This window comes from Antechinus flavipes, chromosome 3 (genome assembly GCF_016432865.1).
Source record: "Antechinus flavipes isolate AdamAnt ecotype Samford, QLD, Australia chromosome 3, AdamAnt_v2, whole genome shotgun sequence".
NCBI classification, from domain to species: Eukaryota; Metazoa; Chordata; class Mammalia; order Dasyuromorphia; family Dasyuridae; genus Antechinus; species Antechinus flavipes.
The window spans coordinates 2,105,784-2,130,847 of record NC_067400.1 but is presented as its reverse complement, the minus strand read 5'-3'; the positions used below and the strand labels follow the sequence as shown (position 1 = coordinate 2,130,847).

The window sequence follows — 25,064 nt, the reverse complement described above, 5'->3', positions numbered from 1 at the left end:
GTTCTGATCTCACTCCCATCCCTTCAAGGCGGGCATCCAGGAGTCTCCTGCTCCTCCAAACGGGCAGCCCTGGCTGACTGGCGGCACTGCCAGCCCAACCCCAAGGCTCCAGGCCCAGCCGGGCGCCTCCCTCCTGCATAAGGTGCCTCCTTCTCCAGCCTTTGTTCCTCCTGTGCCTGTCCTGGAGAGCTTCCGGAGCACCCCCCGGCTGGGAGGCTCTGCCCTCGGCCTTCCCCTCTCCTCTGGGGGGTGGCTAACTCCTCCGAGAGCCTGGGGAAAGCGCCTCCAGAAGGGGCCTGGCCTGCCCAGTCTCCAAGGGCAGCCTCTGATGGATGGGGCAGAGCCGGGTCAGGGGTGGGGGGGCTGCTCCCCCTCCCTATCCTGGTCATCGGGCTACCGTGGGAAGGAGCTTCCCGGGGGTCATCGGACAGAACCATTGGGGTCCCCACGTTAGAAGGGAGGGAGCTCCGCCCCGCCCTCCGTGACCGGGCTATCGCGGAGGGACAGAACCCGGGAGCTCCGAGGCTGCCCCGCGAGCGTGGTCTCGGCGTTAGAAGGGGACAAAGCCCTGGCAGGGCCAGCAGTCGTGGTCACCGGGCTACCGTGGCAGGGGGCTTCTCGGCGGTCATCGGGCAGCGCCGTCGGGGTCCCCGCCTGGAAGGGGACAGAGCTCCAGGAGCAGTCAGCGGGGGAGCTCCAGCGGGGAGGGCTCTGGCCCAGCGGACTGCCCGCGGGTGCCACGCAGTCCGGCCCACGGCGCGCGCAGGGCCCCTTCGGGAAGCTTTAGACGCTTCCTTTCCAGGAGCCCCCCGCAGTTGGTTCCTTGAAAGCCGCCTTCAGGGGGCTCACGGTTTCGCCACCTTGACCTTAGCGCCGCCGCGCGCCTCAGTTTCCTTTTCTGTAACCCGGGCAGCCTGGGCAGCGCCCCGAGGCTCCGGGAACAGCCCAACCAGAGCCTCTTCCGCGTCCCTCTGCCCCTTCCCACTAGCAGAGGAGAAGCAGCAGCTCCCGGATTAAGGAGCAGAGCCGCAGGAGGGCAGCGAGAGGGGGGTCTGAGGAGGGCAGGGCTCCACATCCGGGCTCCGCCCCGGGGCGTGGCCACCCCACCTGAGGCTCCATCCCTCAGACTGTCCGGGCTGGGGCAGCCACCTGTGGCTCGCGGTCCCTTTAAGGCGCGGCGGCCCCGCTCGGCTGGGGGCCCCGCCCCGCCCCTCCCCGCCCGGGCCCCGCCCCTCTCCCTTCTCCTCCACCCTCCCGCCCCCTTCCCCCCGCCCCAGGGCTGCCTCCCGTTCGGGCCGCTCGGGCTCGCGCCGCCGCCCGCTCACTTGCCATTGGCTGGCGGCGCGGGGGAAGGCGGTCACGTGGGGGCGCGGCCGTCCGGCTCGGGGGCCGCCATCTTGGAGGAAAGTTTGAGGGGAGAGCCCGAGAAGGAGGAGGAGGAGGAGGAAGAGGAGGAGGAGGAGGAGGAAGAAGAGGAGGAAGAAAAAGAGGAAGCAGTGGGGAGGAGAAGACAGAGACAGAGACAGAGAGAGAAAGAAAGAAAAAGGGAGAGGCCGGCGGGGCAAGGGAGCGGCGGCGGCGGAGCGGAGCGGGCGGGCGGACCCCGGGCCGGCCCCGAGAGCCCCGGCGGAGCGGGCGGGCAGCGATGGCGCTCCGGGCGTGAGGCGGAGCCGACGCGCGCCAGCCATGCCCGTGCGGAAGAGAGGTGAGCGGGGCGGCAGCGGGAGGGGGCGCGGGGCGGGGTGGGGGAGGGGCGGCCCGGGCCAGGGGCCACCGCGCTAACCCCCTGCCCTGTGCCCGCAGACACGGAGCGCGCGCTGCGGCTGCTGCAGGAGTACCGCGCGCAGCTGAGCCCGGCGCACGACCGCCCGCTGCGGGGCTCCTTGGAGCGCGTCATCGGTATCTTCCAGAGCAGTCTCTTCCACGCGCTCCTCGGTGAGTGGGGCCCCGGGGTGGGCGTCGGGGGGCGGGGGGAGGTGCTGTCTGCAGGGGCCCTCTCGCGGGGTGGCCCTGGCACACTAGGGGCAGCTTAAAGACTCGTGCCCTGCCTTGCTAGGGGGGCCGGGCAGGAAGAGGGAGGGGGTCTTGGGGTAACTGCGGGGGCTTTTTCTTGTGTCCGGGCTAGGACAGGGACCCCCCCTTCCTGACTTCCCCTCCCCCCCAGCCCCTTAAGCCGACTTGGCACATACCCCCTTCTCCCTTGCTGGGGGCTGGGGCTGTGTGGAGCCTCTTGAGTCAGACGGTCCACTGAGGCCCTCGGCCAAGGACCTGGAGCACCCCGGTGCCGGCCCTTTGGTCCTGTTCCCCCTTAGCCCCACTGGCCTCTACTCACACTTCTGAGCTTTAGGGACCAGACCCTTCCCCATTGTGGCTTCTTGTCTAATGTCCGAGAGAAAGAAGAATCTGCCAGGGAATGTCTTTGGCTTTTAAAACATCATGGCACACTTCTTGTCTGAAAGGAGGGCTGTGCACTTCATTTCCCAAGTCCTGCTCTGCTGGCCCCGGCTTGTCCCGTCCCCTCCAGGCTGATCCTCTCCTGTCCCGTCCTGTCCCGCCCGGGGCATTCCTGCCCTGTGCTGTCCAGTCTCCTCCAGTCTGGCCCTGTCCCGCCGGGTCCTGTCCTGCCTTGTCCCCTCCAGTCTAATCCTGTGCCGTCCAGTTCCCTCCAGTCCCATCCCCTTGCACCCTGTCCGCCACCTTTGGGCAGAATCCTCAGGGCTTTTTCGATGCAGGCACCCAGTCCGAGCTTTGCCAGCATTGGTTACTCGTGTGTGAGACCCACTTCCCGGAACATGCTGAAGGCCTGGGAGTCGGTGGAGCTTTGCCTTGAAAAACAGCGGTTTGGGTTTTAAAAATAAATATCAAACTAAGTATACGCAGACAAACTCCCTGGCGCCTCCAGCATCCCGTCCCTAGGGGTCCTCTGGGGGCCGAAGCCCTTAAGGACCTCGTCCCGCCTGCCTTTTTATCTCCCACTTCCAAGCCCGGAATACTCTCCCACTAGGTCCGTCAGTCAGGCAACATTCAGGAAGTTCCTACTGTGTGCCCGGCTCCCTGCTGCGCCTGCAGAAAGCTGTCGGGAAGCCAGCCTTGGATGGCTAAGTTAGGCAGCGGTGGAGGCGGGGAAGGCTTCGTGTCGGAGGGGGACCTGCAGGAGGCCCAGCCTCCCGGGGAGCCTCCCTGCCCATTTTCCTGGAGAGCAAGGCTTGTGCCTCTCCTGGGCTCCTCGGCTCGAACTAGGAGAGTGATCAATGCTCGCTGACTTGCCCTCCCAGGGCACCAATTTATCCCACCCGGATCGGGTCTTTGTGGAGACTTTATAGGTCATCTCGAAGCTCACATTGTCATAAAAGCTGTCACGGGACAGACTGAAACGCCTCCATGTTTTTGTGAATCGATGACTATTAGTGATTGCGCATGTCTCCTCTTAAAAACAAAGTGAATCCTTTTACTTGCCCTTTCATCATCACGAACTGTTGTGGCCAGAGTACTGTCGGCTTCTTCCTGGTGCGGCTGAGGGGGGGAGTGGACGCCCGCCTTGCCACTTCAGGGACTTCTTGTGGGTGGGGGCTCCAAGGGGAGGAAATGACTGTATCATTGTCGGTAGCCTAGACTCTTTCTGGGGACTTTCTCACTGGCGTGGGGCTTACTGTTATTACTCTGAGTGGACTGAGCTTTTATTGGCTGGCTCTTGGCTCTTAGGCTTCTCCAAAGAACTAGTTTGGCTTTGTGGAATCTCACAGAATCCCCTTCATTAGAGCCAAGTCTGTGGGTTGGAAATTTATAAAAGAGACCAGTCAAGTGACATCGAGAAGCTTCATGCGGAGAAGAGTTTGCTAAGTTCTGTAAAGAAGGACATTCGTAGTTCCTTTAAAAGAGTGGAAGGTACATGCAAAGAAATGCAGCCTCTTGATTTAGGGGAGGATTAGAATCTATATTTAAAGTAATGATTAGAATTTAAAATGATTTTTGTTACATTTTACAGACACAGTATTTTATTTTTCAAAATACCACGAATAATACTATACTATAATATGTAATGCTATCATGACTTTCTAAAAGCCAGAAGTTTTTAAAACAGGTTTGGGATAAAAGAAGTTTGGTTTCAGTAACACTGGACAGTAGTAAGAGTTCATTATTTATATTAGTTTAGTTTGGGCGGTTTTGTCAGAACGAAAATAAGCAGTTCTTGAATATTTGGTTCGCCAGAGAACACGTGATGGGCAACTTAGCAGATAGAGGCTGGAGTAAGAAAGACTGACCTCAGATACTTGTGACGCTGGGCAAGTCACTTTACCTCTGCCTTTCCCAGTTTCTGCAACTCTCAAAAGAGGCTGATAGTAGCACCCATCTCTCGGGATTCTAGTGAGAAAATAACTGGAAAGGGCTTAGCCCAGTACCTGACACGTAGTAAACATGATTTAAATGTGAGCTGCTGTGAGTCCTTATTAGTAGGGGCAGCTACATAGCTTAGTGGGTAGAGTGCTGAGTCAGCCTCAGATGCTTCCTGACTTTTGTGACCCTGTTTGCCTCAGTTTTGCATCTGGAAAATGGGCTGGAGAAGGAAATGGCTAACCCCTCCAGGAAGTGTGCTGAGAAGACCCCAGATAGGACCAGGAAGAGGTGGATACAAATGAAATAACTTGAGCAGCAACAATTCTTGCTAATTATCATTAGGTCTTCATTTTGATTGTTGCTCTTTCAATATTGAAATTGGGATTTTTAAACCAATGCTATATAGCTGTCATCAGGATCAACAAACTTATTTACCGGTTTGTGAATACAAAAGCCATTCCCGTAGATGGGGATCTTTTTGAGGGGACCCATCCCACGTGTTTTAAGTTGTAGATCATAAAAATGCCGAGTCCTGTTCCTGTGGGTGCGTAGGGTAGCATTAGAAGGACTCTCAGAAATGATCGCTCCACCTCATGCCGGCCCTCGCCCACCCCCCCATCTTTCCCAGAGTAAGACATTGCAAGTGCTAGAGACAGGAGGTTGTCTGTCTGCCAGGGCAGGGTCCAGATTAGACCCAGGGCCTTTTGTGTCCTGAGGGCAGCCACAGTCAACCAACTAATAAGTGAGTTTACCTAGATTTCAGCAAAACTTTTCATCAGCTCTGATGCTGTTAGTGTAAAAATGGAGCGTTCTGGATTAATTAGCTGATGTAGTTGAATGTGTTCAAGTCTGATTGGATGGTTCTGTGTCAGTAGGACAGGACTCTCCAGGAGGATCCCTAAGTCTCTATGCTTGGCTCTGGGCTATTTAACATTCTGGTCAGTTGTTTATATAAAGCATGGAGGGTGGGTAGGGCTCACCATGGGAGAGACAGCTAACACACTGGATGGCTGAGTCAGGACCCAAATGGTCTCAACAAGCCACAGCGTTGGGCTGAACTTAGTCAGATACGGTTCATAAGGACCTTCCATCCAAATGGATTTCATCTGAAGGCAATTGTTCTGAAAAAGATGGAACTTCAGGTTGGGTCAGCAGCGATCTGTGGTGCCAGAAAAGCCAAGAAGATGCCTCCTGAACATCCCGTGTGAGGTGCCCGTGGGTGTTTGGGCTGAGTGGAGCTCGCTGCCTTAGAATCATCTTCCTGGGAACCCAGGATGACTGATGAGAGCACCCGATGAGATGGTGGAGGAGGACAGAATGTGCAGGGGGAGGAGGAAGATGCCAGAGCTGATGTGGGAGAAGATGGAAACCTGGCTTCCCGAGTAGAAGGGTTTCCCATAGCAGGAAGGCCTGCTTCTTTATGTGAAATAGGGCCTAGGGGTAGTTGGTTGGGGAGCGAGGGGGGATGGTGGTGTTAGAATCAGCTATAGAAACTTATTCTCTCTAGTTGAGAAAGTAAACACTCTACCAGATGCCATTTACAGAATTACATACTAATCTTGCTAATGGAACTGAAACATTTATTGAACCCCTACTGTGTACCAGGAACTTGGTACTAGGTACTAGGGAGACAACAGCCTCAGTCCCCAAGGAGCTTACCCGTTAGTGGGAGAGAGGCTTTGAAAGCCATCATACCCAGAGTGTGTGGTGCCCGAGAGTCTGGGTGCCCAGCAGATGGCCGCCTTTCTTTGGCCTGCTGCTCCTGCCTATCCTAGCTCCCGGAAATTTCCAAAGTACACTGGGTTTTTTTTTTGTGGTAGTCTTAAGGCTTTCCTCAGAGGTGGGTATCAGGGGCCCCAGCTTTCCAAAAGGATCAAGGGAATAAAGGCAAGTTTGGCAACTTCCCTGGATTCCAGGGAGATTCTGAAAGCCCCTCACTAGGCCACTGTCCAACTGAAATTGTGACGGAGTTCAGTCATTTGACATTCTTGATTATCTTGATTACTGAGAACTCCTTGGCCTCCTAAAGGCTGAAGAGAGTACACAGTACTCTACTAGAGACTGCCTAAATCTGCCAGGGTGATAGCCAGACGGGAGGAGGAGGAGCTGTCCCGGGTCTGCACGGGCCTTGGGATGGGGCTGCTCCCATGAGCCCAGTCAGTCTTCCTGTGCTCCCTCCAAAGAACACAATGGATTCCCCCCTCCCCAAACTGACCCTGTCCAGGAAATCTCTTTTGTAGCTGAGACTCGATCCAGGATTATAGTACTGAGGCAATTCAGAATCTTTCACACGGGATTGTGGGCTTTCTAGCCTGCTCAGTTACTTGGGGAACCTTTCCCATCTGTGAAATGAGGAGGTTGGACTTCTGGCCTCTGACCAGAACTACAGACTTCTTTTTGGTATCTTGAAACCCTTTGGCAGGCAGTTGGGCAAAGCCTGTGAAATCCCTCTCTTTTTAAGATGTATAAAATGTAGATGACGACGACAATGATAAAGGAAGCCAGTCCTTTGAAAATAGTAATCAGAATGCTTAATGGATCCTTAGGTTAAGAACCTTTGCTTTAGATCTCTGATTCTATAAATCAGTGATTCCCATAAACCCCTTTCAAGAAAAATAAATGGTAGAAACCTTTAGGATAATTTAATATACTAATTCTGTTCCTTTAGATTTATTTGTTAAATACGTAACAACTATCATTTTTTGCCCCCCAGAGTTCCAAATTAAAATTTACATTGTATATAATAAAACTATTTTCTACCTGTACTTAGGAAAATTCTAAATAGGAAACTAAAAAGCTCTTAATATAGAAGTTGTAATATCTAATGTAGGATGTAGTCTATAAGAATGAAAAGAAATAAGCTAGCAAGACCTTTACCATAGTCTTGTTTGTTTTAATTTTTTTATAAGGCAGTTAGAATGATGTGACTTGTCCAGAATTACTCAGCTAGTAAATGTTAAGGCTGGACTTGAACTCCTGACTCCAAATCGGGTGCTCAATAGAGTGGATACACTGTACTACCTAGTTGTCCCCTAATATAATCATATATAAACTTAATTTAGAGGTTGGACCTTTTTATTTGAACAAAGGTTTACAGTGTTTATTTCAGGATTAAATCTGTTTCCTCATTGAGCTTATATTCCTAATTTTGATTTAAAATCAAAGGTGAAAATGATATATGGTGGAAAATGATAGAATTTTTATGAATTCTCATTGTGAAATGGAAATTTTTTAATTTTTAGCCAAAAATGGCTACATTTTAGGCTAACACTTTTGGATCATGTTTAGGGTCAAAATCCAATGATATATCAGCTAAATTTTAGTTTGAAAACTAAAATTTTTCATCTGTTGCCAATTTATTAACCAGAGACATGATATATATCAAATGGGATTGTGAATCCAATTTAATTTATTGGAATTTTCAGGAAAATTTTTATTGGAAGTTGCTTCTAAAAATTTTAGATGAATACTAATTTGTTTTTTTGCACAGTCTGATCCAAAAAATGGGTCATTTTCTGACAAGAAAATATATAATGTCACAAAACATTCTGTACCATTCTCAATTGATTGGTTCCTAAATTTTAGTTTCTCTAATAATACATTTTTTTTAGGCTTAAACAGTGAATGCTAGTATTGTGCTGTGTCCCAGTCTGCCTTTCTCAATATGTGGAATTTGTTTACTTTTGAAAAGATGACTATTAAATATGCTGATCTTTGTAGCCATGTTATATAACCTGATCCCTCCTTCAGGTGGAAAAAGATAGTCAGTGAAAAAAACAATTAACTTTTCTCTCAGTTCAAATAGACAATTCTCTTTGCCATGAGAGAACAGCCAACATCTGTGCTACCCTTCTAAAGGGTAACATGCTCACTGCATAAAATGGGCAACCAGTGAGACTAAAAGGAATCTTGATTTTATAAAATTAATTATTTTGACAACCTCATCAAACAGGCTCTTCAGCTTGTGGCATCCTCTTTGATGCCAGAACTTGTTTGTGTCTTCTGTAAGTGCGCCATTCATTTTTCTTGTTCTGTAAATTCCACAAAAGTAGGACTAATTGGTTTGGTTTCTTTCAGAGTGTGAGTTAATTAGGTTGAATTGTCTTTCCCAGTTGTACATCCTTTCTTTTTCTTTTTTAAATAGTATTTTATTTTTCCAAATACATGCAAAGATAGTTTTCAGTGTTCACCTTTGCAAAACCTTGTGTTCCATGTTTTTCTTTCTCTTCTTTCCCCTCCCCCCCCAGCCCCAGATAGTAAGCAATCCAATATAGATGAAATATGTGCATTTCTTCTAAACTTATTTCCCTTTTTATCGTTATCATCAAAGGGGAAAAAACAAAAGAGAAAAAATCCAGGTGAACAACAAAAACAAAGAAAATGAAAATACTATGCTTTGACCCACATTCAGTTTCCTTACACCACACTGGATGTAGATGGTTCTTTCCCTCATAAGTTTATTGGAATTGCCTTGAATCATCTCATTGTTGAAAAGAGCCAAGTCCATCATAATCGATCATCACATAATCTTGTTAAACAATGTTGTCTTGGTTCCGCTCAGTTCTCTCAGTACCAGTCTATATAAGCCTTTCCAGACTTTTCTGAAATTAGCCTGCTTGTCATGTCTTATAGAACAATAATTTTCCAGCACATGTACATTCTTGCAACATAAAGTAGCATGTGTACTTCCTTTTTGCCATTAGCAAATATTTTACAAATATAGTTAAAATTACTAGGTTATGATTAGGTGTCTTAGTTGGTTGCATTTTGCTTTTTTGAACTCTTTCTGTAGTAACTCATTCAAAACATTCATGTGTTTTGAAGAGACTCCCTTTTTTAAAACAAAAAACAGGTGTCATCTCGAACTTTTATTTATTTTTTTTGCTGAGGCAGTTAGAGTTAAGTGACTTGCCCAGGATCACACAGCTAGGAAGCATTAAGTGTCTGAGACCAGATTTGAACTCAGGTCTAACTGACTTCAGAGCTGGTGCTCTATCCACTGCACCACCTAGCTACCCCCAACTCTAACTTCTTAACAGATTTTTTTTAAACACATTTTTTGATTGGTTTGGCTCATGGCAAAATTATTTTTCTGTAATGGAATGAGCTTTGTCATTTTTTATAATTTGGCAATTCATGAAATATAAAAAATCATTTGTTTTTCTGTTTTCTTGTTCACAGAAATGAATGAATCGATGTTTTGTGTTTTCAGATACTTTTTCCACTTCAGAAACAATCAACATATCTTTCATGTTTTTACTGTAAACGTCCAGACAAAAGACAAGGCTTTAAGCTTAAAATTGCAAGAATTTCTTCAAAAATTATATAGTGGGGTTGTGGATATTCAATGTAGACATAAATTTAAAGCCAAATTTAACATATTCTTTATCATATTTTCTCTTTTTCATACTTGTTAATATAGGTATTTCAAGATTTCAGAATTGTGACCTATCAAAGTACTTTTGACTTGTTTTCTGATCTCCAAACACTAATCTGAATGATAATTTTGAAATTTCTCATGAACACATTTTTCTGCATTTAAAAAATACATTTCCATCCTTTATTCATTGATATCTCACTGGGGCTGTGATAACCTTCAAAATAAAAACATTTCTACAAAAATTTCATTGTACTATAATCGATCAGTGTACTTGCCAGTGTAATTGTAGACTGTTGGCTCGCCAGCTCGATGCTTCTGTGACAGTGTATGCCAGAAGAGATGACCAAGCTAGCTGACCAAACGATGAAAACGAATAGCTAGTCATGACATTTTTCCACTGGCTAATGGCAAGTGCCGTTGTATTATTGCTACACTTAACTGTTCTTTTGTTTTACACAATTCTTATGTGACTCACTCTTCTAAGAAAGGCCTTTGTTCTTTGGACTGTGGACCCCGAGCGCATTTGTCACAGTGAGCTGCTGATTGGTACTGTCACCCACGAGCAGGGAGTGTTGTTCCGTGGGTCCCCTCCCTTGTTCCCCTGTCTCCTCCAGGGCAGGAAGAGCCTCTCCCGATCCCCCCCTTCCACTTCAGCTGCTCTGAAGTCACAAAGACCCCTCACTTGTCAAATCAGGTGATCTTTTCTGCGACTTCACTCCCCGTAGTCTTTGAGGCCATGGGTCTCTCTGGTTCCTCTTCTCTCCTACTTGTCTTACCTGTGACTGCTCCTCCGCTGGCTCTTCGTCCAGGCCTTGCCCGCCAGCCGTAGGCGTCCCTCAGGTCTCCATCTGGGCTCTCCTCCCCCTCGGGGAGCATCAGCTCCCTTGGGTTCATTCAGTGGCCATCTCTTTTGGCTGCTGATTCTCAGCTCTTCCTCTCCTGCCCCAGTCTCTCTGTTGATATTTGTGCTGCAAAAAAATAAACACTCATAACTTCTTGATTATATGGTTACACATTTGATGAGGTACACGTGATTACAGGGTAACTATAACAGAAGAAAAGGAGAAGTGGACGCTGCTGGTAAAGACCAGCTCTTGAAATGACGTACTTCTATAATCAAGAATCAGTGTAGCCTTGTTATCTGAGATGTAAATGCTTGGGAAGCTGGGAGCCCCTCTGGGGCTGTGTACAGACTGCAAATGAGGGCTCGGGGGTCTGACCATCTATGGGGAATTGAATGTCTGTTTTTGGTAGTTTGAAAACAATTTGATGACAGGTTGAGAAACTGCTAGAACACGCTAGAACAGTTGGAAGGGGCCAACGGGTGATATACTTTCTTCAGGAACACTGAAATTCTCAAAAATGTTGTGCATGATCATGATGGGTTTTGAACTGTGAAAATAACCTCTATTGTTGTAACCGTGCATATAGTTGTAACAGGAAAAAGGAATTTGTAGCTTAATTAGGCAATTATTTACTGTGAAAGGAAGGAAAGAAGAGAGGAAACAAGCATTTATAAAATACCAGGTGTTGTACTAAGTGCTTTTTAAATGTCCCATTAGATCCTAATAGCAACATTGGGAAGGAGTTTCTATTTTGGCCCATTTTATGTAGAAACTGTAGAAAGTAGATTGTAAGTATCCAAGACTGGATTTGAACTCGGGTCTTTTGCCACTTGCTGCAGTTTTATCTTAAGGCACGACTAAAGAATTTTTAGTTTGAGCCCCTCGGGCTGTCCTCCTCACAAACCCCTAAGGGAGAACCAGTGTTATAACCGACCCAAGAATGCTGATTCTTTTCTAAAATCTGGCCTTGGCCTCTTTGACAAGAGTCTAGAAAGTTTAGGAAGCACTGCCCTGGCTCGGGAACTCTCTCCCGCTTTAGAATGTAAGTTTTTAATGAATACTTTCCCTCCCTCCCCCCCCCTCCCCCATTCATTCCGTAGGAGAACTATCATTACCACTGGTTGTATCCAAGTTGGTTTTATTAGAAAAAAGTGGACAATCAGGAAGGAAATTAAGACAATAGTCATAGTAGAGCAGCAGAATACAAAATGAAAAATAATTATGATATATAACAATTACGAGGAAAAATAGAAAAATTACATTTAAAGTACATAAACTATTCGGGTAGAGATGGTCAGTGTACCAAGATGTCTCAAAGGCTCTTATAAATACAACTACAAAATGCTATTTGCAAAGATTATAATAGAGGACAAATAATTGGATGACTATTTATTCCTTGTGTGGTTAGACCATACTGACATAACAATAAAGATTATACCTTTGGTTGCATATAACATCTAGAAGTTACCTTGTGTAGATGATGTAATTAATTTTTTAAAATTAATTTTTAATAGCAAGCACCAAAAAACCAAAATACACAACTTTGATTATGTGACATTTAGCTGTCATACAAGTACTTTGAAAATAGTTTTTTAAAGTGGCTCAGATAATTTTTTTAAATAATAGTTTTTTTATTTTCAAAATATATGCAAAAGATAGTTTTCAGCATTCACCCTTGCAAAACTTTGTGTTCCAAAATTTTCTCCCTTTCCTCCACCTGGCTGTCTTAGATAGTCATCCAGTATGTTAAACATGTGCAGTTTTTCTTTTCTTTTCTCTTTTTACATTTCATTTTTTTAAATACCTTTTTATTGACAGAACATATGCATGGGTAATTTTTCAACATTGTCCATTATACTCACTTCTGTTCCAATTTTTCCCTCCCTCCACCGGCTCCTCTAGATGGCAGGCAGTCTCATACATGTTAAACATGTTAAAGTGTATCTTAAATATATCTGTACAGATTCATACAGTTCTTTTGTTATGTGCAGTTTTTCTATACATATTTCCACATTTATCACGCTACACAAGAAAAATCAGATCAAAAAGGAAAAAAATGAGAATGAAAACAAAAAGCAAGCAAATAACAAAAAGAGTGAAAATACTATGTTGTGATCCAGACTCAGTTCCCATAGTCCTCTCTCTGAGTGTAGATGGCTCTCTCCATCATAGACCATTGGAACTGGTCTGAATCATGTCATTGTTGGAAAGAGCCACAGCTATCAGAATTGATCATTGTATAATCAGTAATTTTATTTTTCTAAAATTTTCTGTTTGACCTATTTCATCTGAGGTAAAAGTTTTCTCTTTTTTTTGGTTTTTACATTGTAGGAATTGGTGTCCAACAAATTAATTGCTAAAGTTACTGGATAGCTGATTGCTGATCTTAGCAATTAGAGCTTTTGTTAAAAACTCAAGTTTCAGTATTTTGAAGACAAGTGCTTTACTATATTTACCATACTTTCAATTTAAAAAGAAGCTAATGGCAGGTGTATAGACCAGTGTGCTTTGAAGGCATTCTCAAGCCTGGATTTCTTTATGAAACTACCTGTTTACTCCTTTGACTCTATTCATTGGGGAATAGCCCTCAGTCTTACACATTTGAATCAGTTTCTCTATGGATGTTGGATATATAATGTTCATCAAAAAAAAAAAGGTTCTACCCTTCCCCACATATTTATTTCTCTCCCAAATGTAATTGCTTTAGTTTTGTTCAAAAACTTTTATATTTTTTATGATTAGAAATGTCCATTTTATGAAGAATAGGGTGATTAAAAAAAACTGGAAAGACTTATATGAATTGATACGAAGCGAAGTGAGCAGGACCAGAAGAACATCACACACGGTGAGACAGTAAGTCACACATAGTAAGATGATGAAGAGTTGTGAATGACTTAGGTGTTCTCAGCAGTCCAATAAGCCAAGACCATCCCAAAGGACTCATGATGAAGCCTACCATCTGCCTCCACAGAAAGAATCGATATTGATTAAATACAGATGGAATTGTCTGATTTTTCACTTTTCCTTTTTTCTTTTGAGTCTTGTACAATATGACTAATGAAAATTTTTGCATAATTGCACATGTATAACCTACATATGATTGCACTGTCTCAGAAAGTGGGAAGAAGAGAGAAGGAAAGATAGATTGGGAACTCATGTCTTAAATAAAAAAAACACTGAATATACAAAATTGTACATGTAATGAGAGGAAAATATTACTTAAAACAATACATTGAAAAATTAGAAATGTTTATCTTCTGTGATCCATCAGCAAAAATTTGTTCAGTGCCTTCTATGTGCATTCTACCTTTCGAAGTGCTGTGGATAGTAAAAGGCCAAAGCCCCTGCTCTGGAGGAGTTTACACTATAAACTGGGGGAGACTGAATGTAAACAGATGCAAAGCTCCCTAGGAAATAATAGGAAATAATTAACCATGGAAGGCATTGGGGAAGACTTCCCTAAAAGATGGGGTCTTGGTTAGGAATGAAGAGGAAGCTAGGGAGGTCAGTGGTCAGAGAGGCTGGAGAGCAGCTAGAGAGGGCCTGAGCTGGGAGCTAGTGGCCAGTGGGCCAGGGTCAGTGGAGAGCAGAGGAGGGGGCCAGCGGGGCTCAGGGCTTTGTGTTTGATCCTAGAGTGATAGGGAGTCCTTGGAATTTATTGGGCTTAAGAAAGAGGGAGGATCTGCTGGCAGGATGCTGGGTGGAAGGTCACGGAAAGGAAGCCTCAAAGCCAAAGATGTCAGTACTTCTGGGTGCTGTCCCTCCTGTGTCAATCCCAGGATCTGGATTGTTCTCAAAAGCCCCCTGAACTCGGCTGGGGAGAGGGCTGGACGGCCACGCCTTTCACAGTGAGACCTTGAGAAGTGGATGGGCTCCCAGGGGCCACACCAGACTCAGAAGTGGGAGCAAGCTTTACCTCCGGGGCGGATTGGCCGGACATCAGTCAGTTAGACTGGATCGGGCTTACAGTTGGAGTTATAGTTATCATCCGCCCCTTCCACGTATCCTTGCAAAAAACACCCTGTGCCCGTCAGTGACCCTAGTCAGTTTGGGCCAATCTGGGAACTTTGTTGTTTGGAGGGAGATATTTTAACAAGGGGTTTTACCCCTCTTCACATCCTGGTGGGTTTTGTGTGTGTGTTTCAATACTAGCTTTTTATTTCCACAATCTATGCAAAGGTAGTTTTCAACATTTTTCTTGGTTTTGGATTGCTGCTGTTTGTTATGTTAAGGAAAGGTGAGAAAATTAAAATCATTCCACTCTGCACTTTTTGCACATTCCTCATTTTGTCAAGTCACACTTTTCAGTTCTGGAGTTCTACTCCCAAAGTGCAGGTATCTGAAGCGCTTAAAGAGGGCTTGCTGCTGATGGAAGAGGGTCGGGACTTGGCTCTGAGGGAGGGCCGTGCAGTCACCAGCGCGCTTTCTCCCATAGCCCGCTGGCTCCAAGGCCAGATGCAGACCAGCATGGCTGCTGAGGGCCTGGAGCCTTTTTAGGTCTGTAACAGGGCTCACTTTGAGGCAGCGCCCACTGGGGGATCAGTGGGGCAGAGATCGCCTTCCTGGCCCAGAGAAAGGCAAGACCCTTGGCCTGTGGGCCATCAGCCAGTGCCCAGCTCCCCTCAGAGACACGTCCGCTCTTCCCCACTGTGTCACCATGGCCTGCTCCTGTGGAGTGAAATGAGGTCGTAGTCTGGTGCTTTCAGCCACATGGTCAGACGCCTTCCATGTGGACAAAGAGAGCACGTTCTTGAACTTGGAAAGGCTGCCAGCCAAAACCGGAGGGAGAGTGTGCCCAATTGTGCCCATGATGGTGCCCTCAGGGCGGCCTCTGAAGCCCAAACCAGCAGGATGGAGCCTGCTGCTGGTGCTAATTTTGGCCTGACGACCCCAATTCCCGCCGGGCCCCACCAGCCGACACCCCCACGTGGGACCATGAGTTAGAGCGGGTAGAGGCGTGAGTGCCGGGGGATGAGCTCTCTTACCTGGGCAGGGCATTCCACCCTAATCGTGAGGTGGGCACATGCATGTGGGAGAGGGAGTCCCCCCAAACTGAGGGTCTGCAGAGCTGTGGGCTGACCATATGGGTGTGCGCCTGGACAGGCCACCGGCACCCTCCCAGGAACTAGAGTCGTGCCATCTGAATCGTCTTGGGAAGATGCTGCAGATTGCCCGCAGGGTGAGGCAGCCAACACGGTGGGCCTTTCTCTGGCCAAGCTGCCGACAGACGCTACTGCAGAGGGCCCAGGCTCTGGGGCTGGCCATTATGGGGAGCCCACAGGGCAAGCATCACAGGGGGTCAGAAAGAGTGATAGGAGGACCCTCTCAGGGTCTGCCTTCAAAACTCTCCTTCTGTACGGAGTGTATGGCATGGGAAACCCCGGCCCAGGAGCACCCAGCATGGTGTGCCCTCCTCAGAGAAGGGGCTGGGCTCTAGGGGCAAGGAATTGAGTTAGCTCAGAAGAAATGGGTGTGCAAAGGTAGAGAAGCCCCCCTGATGTTCTGGGGACTCCCCCCTGTGCTGAGGGAGTCTTGATGGAACTGCTTGGTTCTAGTAGAGATTGTGAGAGGCAGATGAGTCCCGCAACACGATGCATGTCCCTTAATTATCAGAGAACGAATTAATTAGATGTACCGAGCGCCAGCCCGCTTTCCCCAGCACAGCCGATTGTAATGTTTCCCATCTCCCCAGACTCTTCTTTCCTGAGGGTTAATAAAAAGGCTTCTCTCCCCTCAACCTGACATGAGGGCTGCTGGCTCTATTGTGGTCTTGCTTGGGGTCTGTCCTTAAACCTTTATTCCTTTTGTGGACAGAAAGTGCCATTTATTTCTCTGCTTTCTAGTGGTTTTGTTTTTTCTTTTAATTTTCAGGGAGTATTGTACTTTGTATGGTCTTTTCCACATCTGTCGATTTAATCATATAGTTTTTATTGATTTGTACCATTTACATGGTTTATTTATAGGCTTACTATGTTGACTCGACCCACATTCCTGGTATAAATCCAGCGTCATCACAGCACATATAATCTTTCTAATTATTGTTGTCGCTCATTAGCTAATACATTATTTTAAATTTTGTCAGTCTTCATTAGAGATAGTAATAGTTTTATTTCTCCCTTTTTAAGTAGTTATCCAGGCCACATTTGTGTCCTGGTGATAGGGAAGGGGCCCTTTTTTTGTTATTGAAAACACCTTGCCTATTATTGGGATGGGTTTTTCTTTGGATGTTTAATAAAATCCACTTGTTGATCCATCTGGAGTTTTTCTTTTCTTTTCTTTTTTTTTTTTTGCTAAGGCAATTGGGGTTAAGTGACTTGCCCAGGATCACATAGCCAGGAAGTGTTAAATGTCTGAGGCTGAATTTGAATTCAGGTCTTCCTGACTTCAGGGCTGGTGCCCTATCCACTGTACTACCTAGCTGCCCTGGAGGTTTTTTTATTGGGATTTAATTTATGGCTTCTTTTTTTTTTTTTCCCCCTTCCTGATGTTCACTTCTCTTAGTTGTGTACCACTTTTTGGGACTCCATATAGGGTTTTCTTGGCAAAGATCCTGGAGCGGTTTACCATTTCCTTCTATACCTTATGTTACAGATGAGGAAATGAGGCAAACAGGTGATATGGCCAGCATCCTAGCTCGCAAGTGTCGGGGGCCAGGTTTGAGCGCAAGTCCTCTGAGCCACCTTAGCTGCCCCCCTTGTGACAGTGACTTATTTAGATATCCCGGGACATCTGGATGGTTTGGATCTCCTCATTGGGCAAACCAGTTTCTGACAATTTCCTCTTGGTTTTGTTTTTTTTTTTAACATTTCCTTTTTACAAACATTTGAGTTCCAAATTTTTCTCCCTGCCTCCCTTCTCGCCCTGTCCCTTAAATGGTAAATAGTTTGATTTAGGTTAGTGAGTGTGTGTGTGTGTGTGTGTGTGTGTGTGTGTGTGCATGTGCGCAGACTCCATCGGTTCTTTCTCTGGATGTGGATAACATTTCATGAGTCCTTTGTCGTTGTCTTGGCTCACTGTATTTCAGAAGAGTTACGTCCCATCACCCCTTGTTGCTGTTACTGTTTCGGAAAACGATGTTTTCTTGGTTCTTAATCACTTTGCGTCAGTTGGTGCAAATCTGCAGATTTTGGTGAAATCTTCCTGCTCCTCCTTGCCTAGTGCACAGTAGTGTTCCATTACGTCTCCACGCCGCAGCTGGTTCAGCCGTTCCCAAATAACGGGCATCCCCTCCAGTTTCCAGCATTTTTGCCACGATTGAAAGGGTTGCTGTGAATGGTTTTGCACATGTAGGCCTTTCCCTTTTCTGTGATCTCTGAGCTACAGACCTACGGCAGTTCTTGCTAGATCGGAGGGTAGGATGGTTCGGTTGACCTTTGGGGCATGGTTCCAAATTTCTCTCCAGAATGGCTGGATCGGGAACTTCCCTTCTGATGTCCTTGTATAAGACTATGCCCCGTAAAGAATATGTACGGGGGGAGGGAGGGGTTCAGTAAAAGATCAGTAGGGAGAGAGAGCACTAAGGCTTTCTAGAGAAGGGGGTGCTTGGACTGTCTTTTTTTTATTTTCATTATAATAGCTGTTTTATTTTTCAAAATACATGCAAAGGCAGTTTTTGACATTCACCCTCTCAAAAGCTTACATTCCCAAGTCTTCTCCCTCCCTCCCCATGACAGCAAGTTAGGCAATGTGGGCTAAATGTACACTTCTTCTAAACATATTTCCATGTTTACGTTGCACAAGAAAAATCAGGTCAAAAAGGGGGGGGAAACGAGAAAGGAAACAAAAAGCCAGCCAACAGCAGCAGTGAAAATGCTGTGTGTGCTCCATCCTCAGTCCCCACGTCCTCTCTCTGGGGGCAGATGGCTCTCTCCATCACAAGACCATCGGAACTGGCCTGAATCCTCTCATTGTTAAAGAGCCAGTGGACTGTGTCTTCAAGCAAAAGAGGGAGAGAATCCGGGCTGGGGCTTGGGAAACGCGAAGGATGCCCCACTGTGCCCGAGCCACAGGCAGCCCCCGTTCGGCTGTGTCCCTGAGGGCAAAGCAGAGAAGCTGGCATTCAGAGCCGTCCAGAAAGAAAGTCCCTCGGGCAGTGGGGGCTAGAGCGAGAGAGGGGAGGTAGGAATGGTGCCATCAGGGCCTCCTGCTGCAGGCTCTTCTCCCCTTCCTCAGCCGTCCTCACTTAACCCACTCCGGCCGGCTCTCCTCTCTGACCCGTCTGGACCCCTGGGGAGTCACCCTTGACCCCTCGCCCTTTCTCCATCTCTGATTGAGCCCAGCCAAGCCAGCGCCCTGGCCACTTGTTGGCCCTTCCTGCTGGGTCCCCCTGCTCCCCTCCCCCTCCATCCCCCAGGCAAGGCTCACCATCTCACTCTCCACAAGATCCTTCCTCCCCAGACCTCCCACAGGGCCCTCGTCCCTTCCTCTGGGCCAAGACCCCTGTGGCCAATCGTACAGGAAACATGGAGGCCATTTACGTCGTGCTCCCCCTACCCCATCTCCTAGGATGAAGCGACCCCACTGCTGACCAAGGCCAACCTCCATCCTGTCTCCCCCAGCAGACCTTGGTCCCCCACCTTCCGTCTCCCTTTCTGCTGCCCATAGACATTACCACTGCAGTCTCCCCCATCTTGATGCAGCCTCTCGGGGTCCCTGTCCTCAGCGACTCCTCTCTGATTCCTCCCTGAGCCCAGTGACTTCTCCTCAGGCCGTTCTCCTCCACATGAAGCTTGTCGTCCCTCTGGGGCACCAGCGCTGTCTCTGTGTGTGTGTCTCTCTCTGTCTCTGTTTCCCTCTCCCCCCCTTTCTTCCTCTTTTTCTTTTTCTCTGTCTTTCTCTCTGTCTCTCTCCTGGTACTCTTCCTCACTCTCTGACTGCTCCTTCTCTGTTTCTGGATCCTCCTCTAACAGATGTCTCCCAGGCTCTCTCTGGGCCTTCTTCTTTCTCTATATTGTTTCCCTTGGTGAGCTCACCATCTCTGCGCTGATGATTATCAGATCTTCTTCCCCAAATTTTCTGCTGACGTGTGCTTTGTATCTCCAGCTGTCCTTCTGACATCTTGAAGTGGATGACACCCCCCCCCCCCACTTATTTTTAATTCATGGAATAAAATAAGCATTTCCACAGTGTAGGATTCCACAGTAGTAATTAAAAAGGTGACTGAACATGGAACAGCAAAACTGTCGTGTACAAATTTCTTTTTACTTTGTCGTTCTCCCTAAACCCTCCCTGCTCCAGCCTTCCCTGTTTCTGTGAAGAGCAATCCCTAAATCCTCCCTTTTCCTGGCTTCTGGACCAGACTCGGCCGGTGCTCCTCCCACTCAGCATGATGTCAGGGTCTGCTGGAACCCCCCTCTCTCCTCTGACCCTGACCCCAGCCTGGGGAGGCCCTCGTTGCCCCGCCCCTGGACCACCGCTGCAGCTGCCAGGGGCTGCCCCACTCTGAACAGCTCTCCCCTCCGTACCTGGAATGCGTCCCTCCCTTGTTCCCACTGGTGACCTCTCTGGTTTCCTTTGAATCACAGGTCACATTCCCCCTGGGCCAGAAGCCTTCCTGGCCCGAGCAGCCCCTTGCTCCTCATTTCCTCTCCGTCCTGTGTATCTATTCTCACTTGGTACATTCTTTTTACCCCATTTTACAGCGGGGGAAGTAGAGGCCTCTGCCCAGGGTCGCCCAGCTAGTAGGCCTTTGAGGCTCTGTCTGCCGTACTGCTGCCTCTAGGCAGTTACTGGTGTCAGGAGTAATCCTGCAGAAACCACTGGGAAACTGGGGCGTGAGGTGAAGGATAGAGAACAAACCCTGTGTGGAAAAGTGCTCCAGATCCCCGGGCAGAGTAAGTCTGCTTCTAGCCCCGCGGAGCTTGGTGAGATGGGCCGAGGGGCCGTGGGGCAGCAGGCACCAGCTCTGGGCACTTCGAGCTGTCACTGAGCTGGAGAGCAGTCGGCCCTAGGGGCAGGACATCCTCTTGGACCGGACCTATCCTCCCAAGAGGTCCAAGAGGGAAAGGTCTGATGTGCAGAAGTATCTTAGCAGCTTTTTTAGTATAACAAAAACTGGGAATCAAGGGAGTTCCCACCTATTGGGGAATTTCTCCATGTATGTAATGGGGTCTTCTTTCATTTAAGAAATGATGAAATCTTTTTTTAATAAAAGGTTTTTATTTTCAAAATCCATGCAAAGATAGATTTCAACATTCCCCTTGCAAAACCTTGTGTTCCAGATTTTTCTCCCTCCTTCCCCCCCACTCCCTCCCCTAGACAGCAAATAATCCAATAAACATGCAATTCCTCTGTACATATTTCCACATTTATCATGTTGCACAAGAAAAATTAGGTCAAAAAGGGGAAAGAAAAAAGCAAACAGCAGCAAAGGTGAAAACACCGTGCATTTTCATGTATCTCCTCATGCTCTTTATGATGCGTGTTCAGTCCCTCTGGCTCCTCTCTGGGTGCAGACGGCTCTCTCCAGCACGAGCCCAGTGGAACTGGCCTGAACCATCTCATCGTTGCAAAGAGCTGCGGCCGTCAGAGTTGGAAAAGAGGAAATCGTTTTAAAGAAAAGTGGGATGACTCGATGCAGAACCAAGAGCGTTGGGACAGACTGAGGTGGGAGGGAGGGGGCTCCTCACCTTCCCATAGGTAGGATGGACTCAGAGGGAGGCTATCTGGGCGGCAGATTGGGCTTTCTCTTTTGTAAATGGGAGGGGAGGGAGAGAAAGTAAATGCTCACAAAAAAAGTAGGAAATCTCTGGTCTGAGCAAAACAGGATCAGAGAGAGAAGAAATCTAGTGGGCAGTGAGGAGTGAGACTGAGGTGTTCCCCGGTCTGAAACGTCCAGGAGGCTATTGGTGCTGTGGACCCCAAGCTTGGGAAGAGACTCGGGGTGGGTGCTAGATCTGGGGAGCCCCAGCCTGGCGAGGGAGCTTGAGGCACCCTGGGGCGATTCAGCAGGAAGAGCAATGGGAGAACCAAAGAGAGGTGTTTCCTGAAGGATGAGAGACCCTCCACAAGGGCAGCAGTCTAGAGAAGCTGGGGGAAAAGAGACTGGGGGGACCATAGAGCAGCAAAGGCTGGGGCAGGGGCCCCTTTGGAAGGCCCCTTGCCAGTCAGACGAGGTTGGAGGTAGGCCAGAGTGGCGGAGCCTCTACCAGGAGAAGGCCGCCATTTTGTCAGCAGCCGACGCCGAGGGGCTTAGGTATGGAGAGGACAGAGTGGGGGAGCCTGCGTGTTTTCAGGGTCCTGATCTTGGGAGTACTGGGGCAGGGGCCGGAGAAGAAGGCGTGGAAAGTTGGGGGAGAGAAGAGAATGCTGAGCAGAGGAAGAGAAGGGGGCCAGATTCGGATTTGGGTCCCTTTTAGAAGGGAAGGGGGGTGAAAGGGCAAGGCCAATAAGGGCCTGACAGACGGCTTTTGCCCCCTTTGTGTCCCCAAGGCCCGGTGCACAGTCATGTTTATTTGAGTGAACTACTTTAAAGATGAGGGCATTTAGGGTTAGGTGTTGGCAGAAGTGGAAGGGGGAGTGTAACGCTCTCTTGGTTTGGTTTTCTTGGGGTCTCTGGGAGCAGCCTTCGTTTCAGTTTAGTAATCACCACGAGTGCAGACCATCACCATCACCAAATCCTTTGTTGTCTCTTTGCCTGATGCTGGGCAGCTTTCTAGAGAGCCTTTCAGTCTGGCTTTGGTCTTAGTGGGGGAAGTGCAGGAGGCAAGGTCAGTCACCAGGAGCTCAACTAAAGGCGAAATGAATTTCTGTCTACTTGGCTCCGAGAGCTTCTAGTGCGCTTGCTGTCTGTGGCTCTCAGCCCCTGCTTATATGTTCCACAGTCAATCATTATATCACCAGGAAACCACTATTTGTTGTAGGATTAAATCAATGCTAAACTAGATTTAACCATTGTCTCCACGATTCCACTTGTTTCCTTGGTAAGGATCCTTTGTTTCAAGTTCAGAGTTCTGGCCCATAACAGGGAAGCCTTCGTTTATTTTCATTGGCTCTTATTTTCTCTTCCTCCCATTCCTTTCCATCCCTCCTCCCTCTCCTCCAGCTCATTGCCTGTGACCTTCAGCAATGCCTTTCTCCCCTCTCTTTAAAAATCTTCCATCCCTTTGGTTGAAGAGCTCACCTTCTGCGCCTGATTGGGCTCCCGGCCTTAAGTCCCTCCTTTCCATCCTCCACACACCTTTCACATTGCCACATCTGACCCTGTGACGGACCTTTATCCCCCTATTTCTTCCATCTTGTTTAGAGGAAGAGCATCAACATTGATAGTTCTGGGTGCCCATCTCCTCTCTGGACCTCACATTTAGGGGATTTTGGGCTGTGTGCAAAGTTCTCATGGTCCAGAACATGGCGCTGCTTTTAGCCCCACTGCTGTTTTGGTGGGCTGCCATTGTGCCGAGGCTGCTTGTGTTTGTCTTTGGCGGGTTTCCCGGCACCTTAATTCCTTGCCCGTCCTTAACTGGCCCGTCTGTGAAAAACGCAGTGAGCGGGCCTTCAGTAACCTGCAGGCAGGTCCCTCTGCCCTGGTGAGAAGATGGGAGAGGACCTTTGACTGGTAGATGGACATTTGTCACTAATTTCTGAGCAAAGCCATCATCTGTATGCTACTGTGGTATTGCTTAGGTTAAGTAGATAATAAAGGATCTCCTGTAATGATTTGTTGTTATAGATCTTTTTTTCTTTCCCTCTCTTGTTTCTAGATATACAAGAATTTTATGAAGTGACCTTACTGGATAACCCAAAATGTATTGATCATTCAAAGCAGTCTGAACCAGTCCGGCCTGTGAATACATGGGAATTTTCCAGCCTTCCAAGCACTACTGTGACAACAGATACGCCACCCAGCAGCCTTAGCCCGAGTGTAGAGGTAAGTTTCTGAAGGTGGGCAGTGCTTTTCGGTGGTCCATTGACCAGATGACTTAATTCTCAACTGTCACTACGAGGGTTTTTCCCCTCTCCAGACTGATTTGTGTAGGAGCTAGACCATTTGTAATTTAAAATTTTTCAAAATGGTTGTGTGTGGGGTGGTGGACTGGTCCTTTCTTTGATTTGTGGAAACTTCTGCTGAGGACTCCCAGACCAGGTTGGTAGCTGTTCTGAAGGTTGGTCATGGAAAATTGTCTGGGGATTCTGAAAAGTGAAGTGACTTGTCCCCACAGTCTGTAGTTCTTGTCGGTTGTTTTTCTTTGCATCAGTCCGGGTAGATCGTTTCATGCTTCTCTGCATTCATCACGTTCACATCCTGTTATATTCGTGTAGTGCAGGTTGTTTAAACATTCCTCGTTTTTTGTTTCTAATTCTTCAGATGCACAAAAAAGTGCCGCTGCAAAAGGTTTTGGCGCGTTGGGGGACTTTCCTCGTAATGGAGTTTCAAGGCAAAGTGGACTTTCAGTCACTTTATTTGTAATTTCGAATTGCTTTCTAAAAGAGTTTTAGAACCAACAATGGACCAGAGTGCCTGGATCAAGCAAAATCACAGTTATAAAGCTTGTAGAACAGTGTCCGGTACATTGCGTTTGCTCTCTAAATGGGAACCACCATCACCATCATCGTCATCATTCCATAGCCCCTCCAACACTGACTATGAAGGGTTCTGGAAAGGTCTTTCCTTGACTTTTTTTCCAGCTCATATGTTTTTAATATCTTTTCTATGTTAATTTTAATTACTTTTTATTCTCCTATTTTTTCAGTCATTTGAATTATTGGTGTCTTATGGGATCATTGATTTCTGATTGATCTATTTTAGTTTACAGAGAATCCATTTCTTGAGTAAAGCTTGTCATTTTCTGTTCTAGGCTGTAGTTGTTCAGTTGTTTCAGTCTCATCTGACTCTGTGTGACCCTGTTGGGGATTTTCTTGGCAGAGAACTTGAGTCACACAGAGTGAAGTGACTTGCCCAGACTCACCCTCAGTAAGTCTCTGAGGTTTTCCCGACTCCACCCTGAAGCTCTTATCTACTGCTGTTCCCCCTTGTAATTCCAGAATTTCTGTTTAGCTTTTTAATCACTCACTTGTGGAAAACCCACTTTTCCCTTTTGAGTCCGGGTCAGTTGTTAAGGGAATCACACTTTGTATGTTAGATTTGGGGGCATTTTTAGATCTGTAATTCTTGCTTCTAGTTGGTGTTTCCTCGTATTCACTCAACTCTGCAGTGCATTTAGGGTTAGTTGCTGGCCTGGGGATTTGGGCTAGGGATACCTAGGAGAATAGCTGTCAAAAATGAATATAAATATAAAGCCCTTTTTATACAAAGTCAGATCTAAACAACAGAAGCAAAATTTATTATTCGTGAGTAGGTAAAGCTAATATAATGAAAAATGACCATTTTGCCTAATAATTGTATTTATTCAATCCCATCCCAATTAAATCACTATCCTACTGAGTTAGAAAAAAGGATAATAAAATTCATTTGGAAGAATAAAAGGGTCAGGAACTTCAAAGAAACAGTCCCTGTTAATTGTATTTTTGTTACAGATTTCCTAATTTCATCTTTATCTGGCCACACA

At 47.1% G+C, this 25,064-nt stretch overlaps 1 protein-coding gene across 19 annotated transcripts in view; it reads left to right on the top strand.

The window, feature by feature from the left end:
- The first annotated feature begins 1,486 nt into the window (after positions 1-1,486).
- Positions 1,487-25,064, top strand: part of DLG1 (discs large MAGUK scaffold protein 1) — a 149,634-nt gene continuing 126,056 nt past the window's right edge. For 10 of the 19 annotated variants that reach the window (XM_051991568.1, XM_051991566.1, XM_051991565.1 and 7 more), the window contains exons 1-3: positions 1,488-1,705; positions 1,804-1,935; positions 23,259-23,425. In XM_051991568.1, coding sequence (XP_051847528.1) covers positions 1,687-1,705; positions 1,804-1,935; positions 23,259-23,425 — 318 coding nt within the window. In that variant the 5' untranslated portion in view covers positions 1,488-1,686. Of the gene's footprint in view, positions 1,706-1,803; positions 1,936-23,258; positions 23,426-25,064 lie in introns of all 19 variants that reach the window. The other 9 variants (XM_051991562.1, XM_051991557.1, XM_051991554.1 and 6 more) reach the window with 2 other exon arrangements.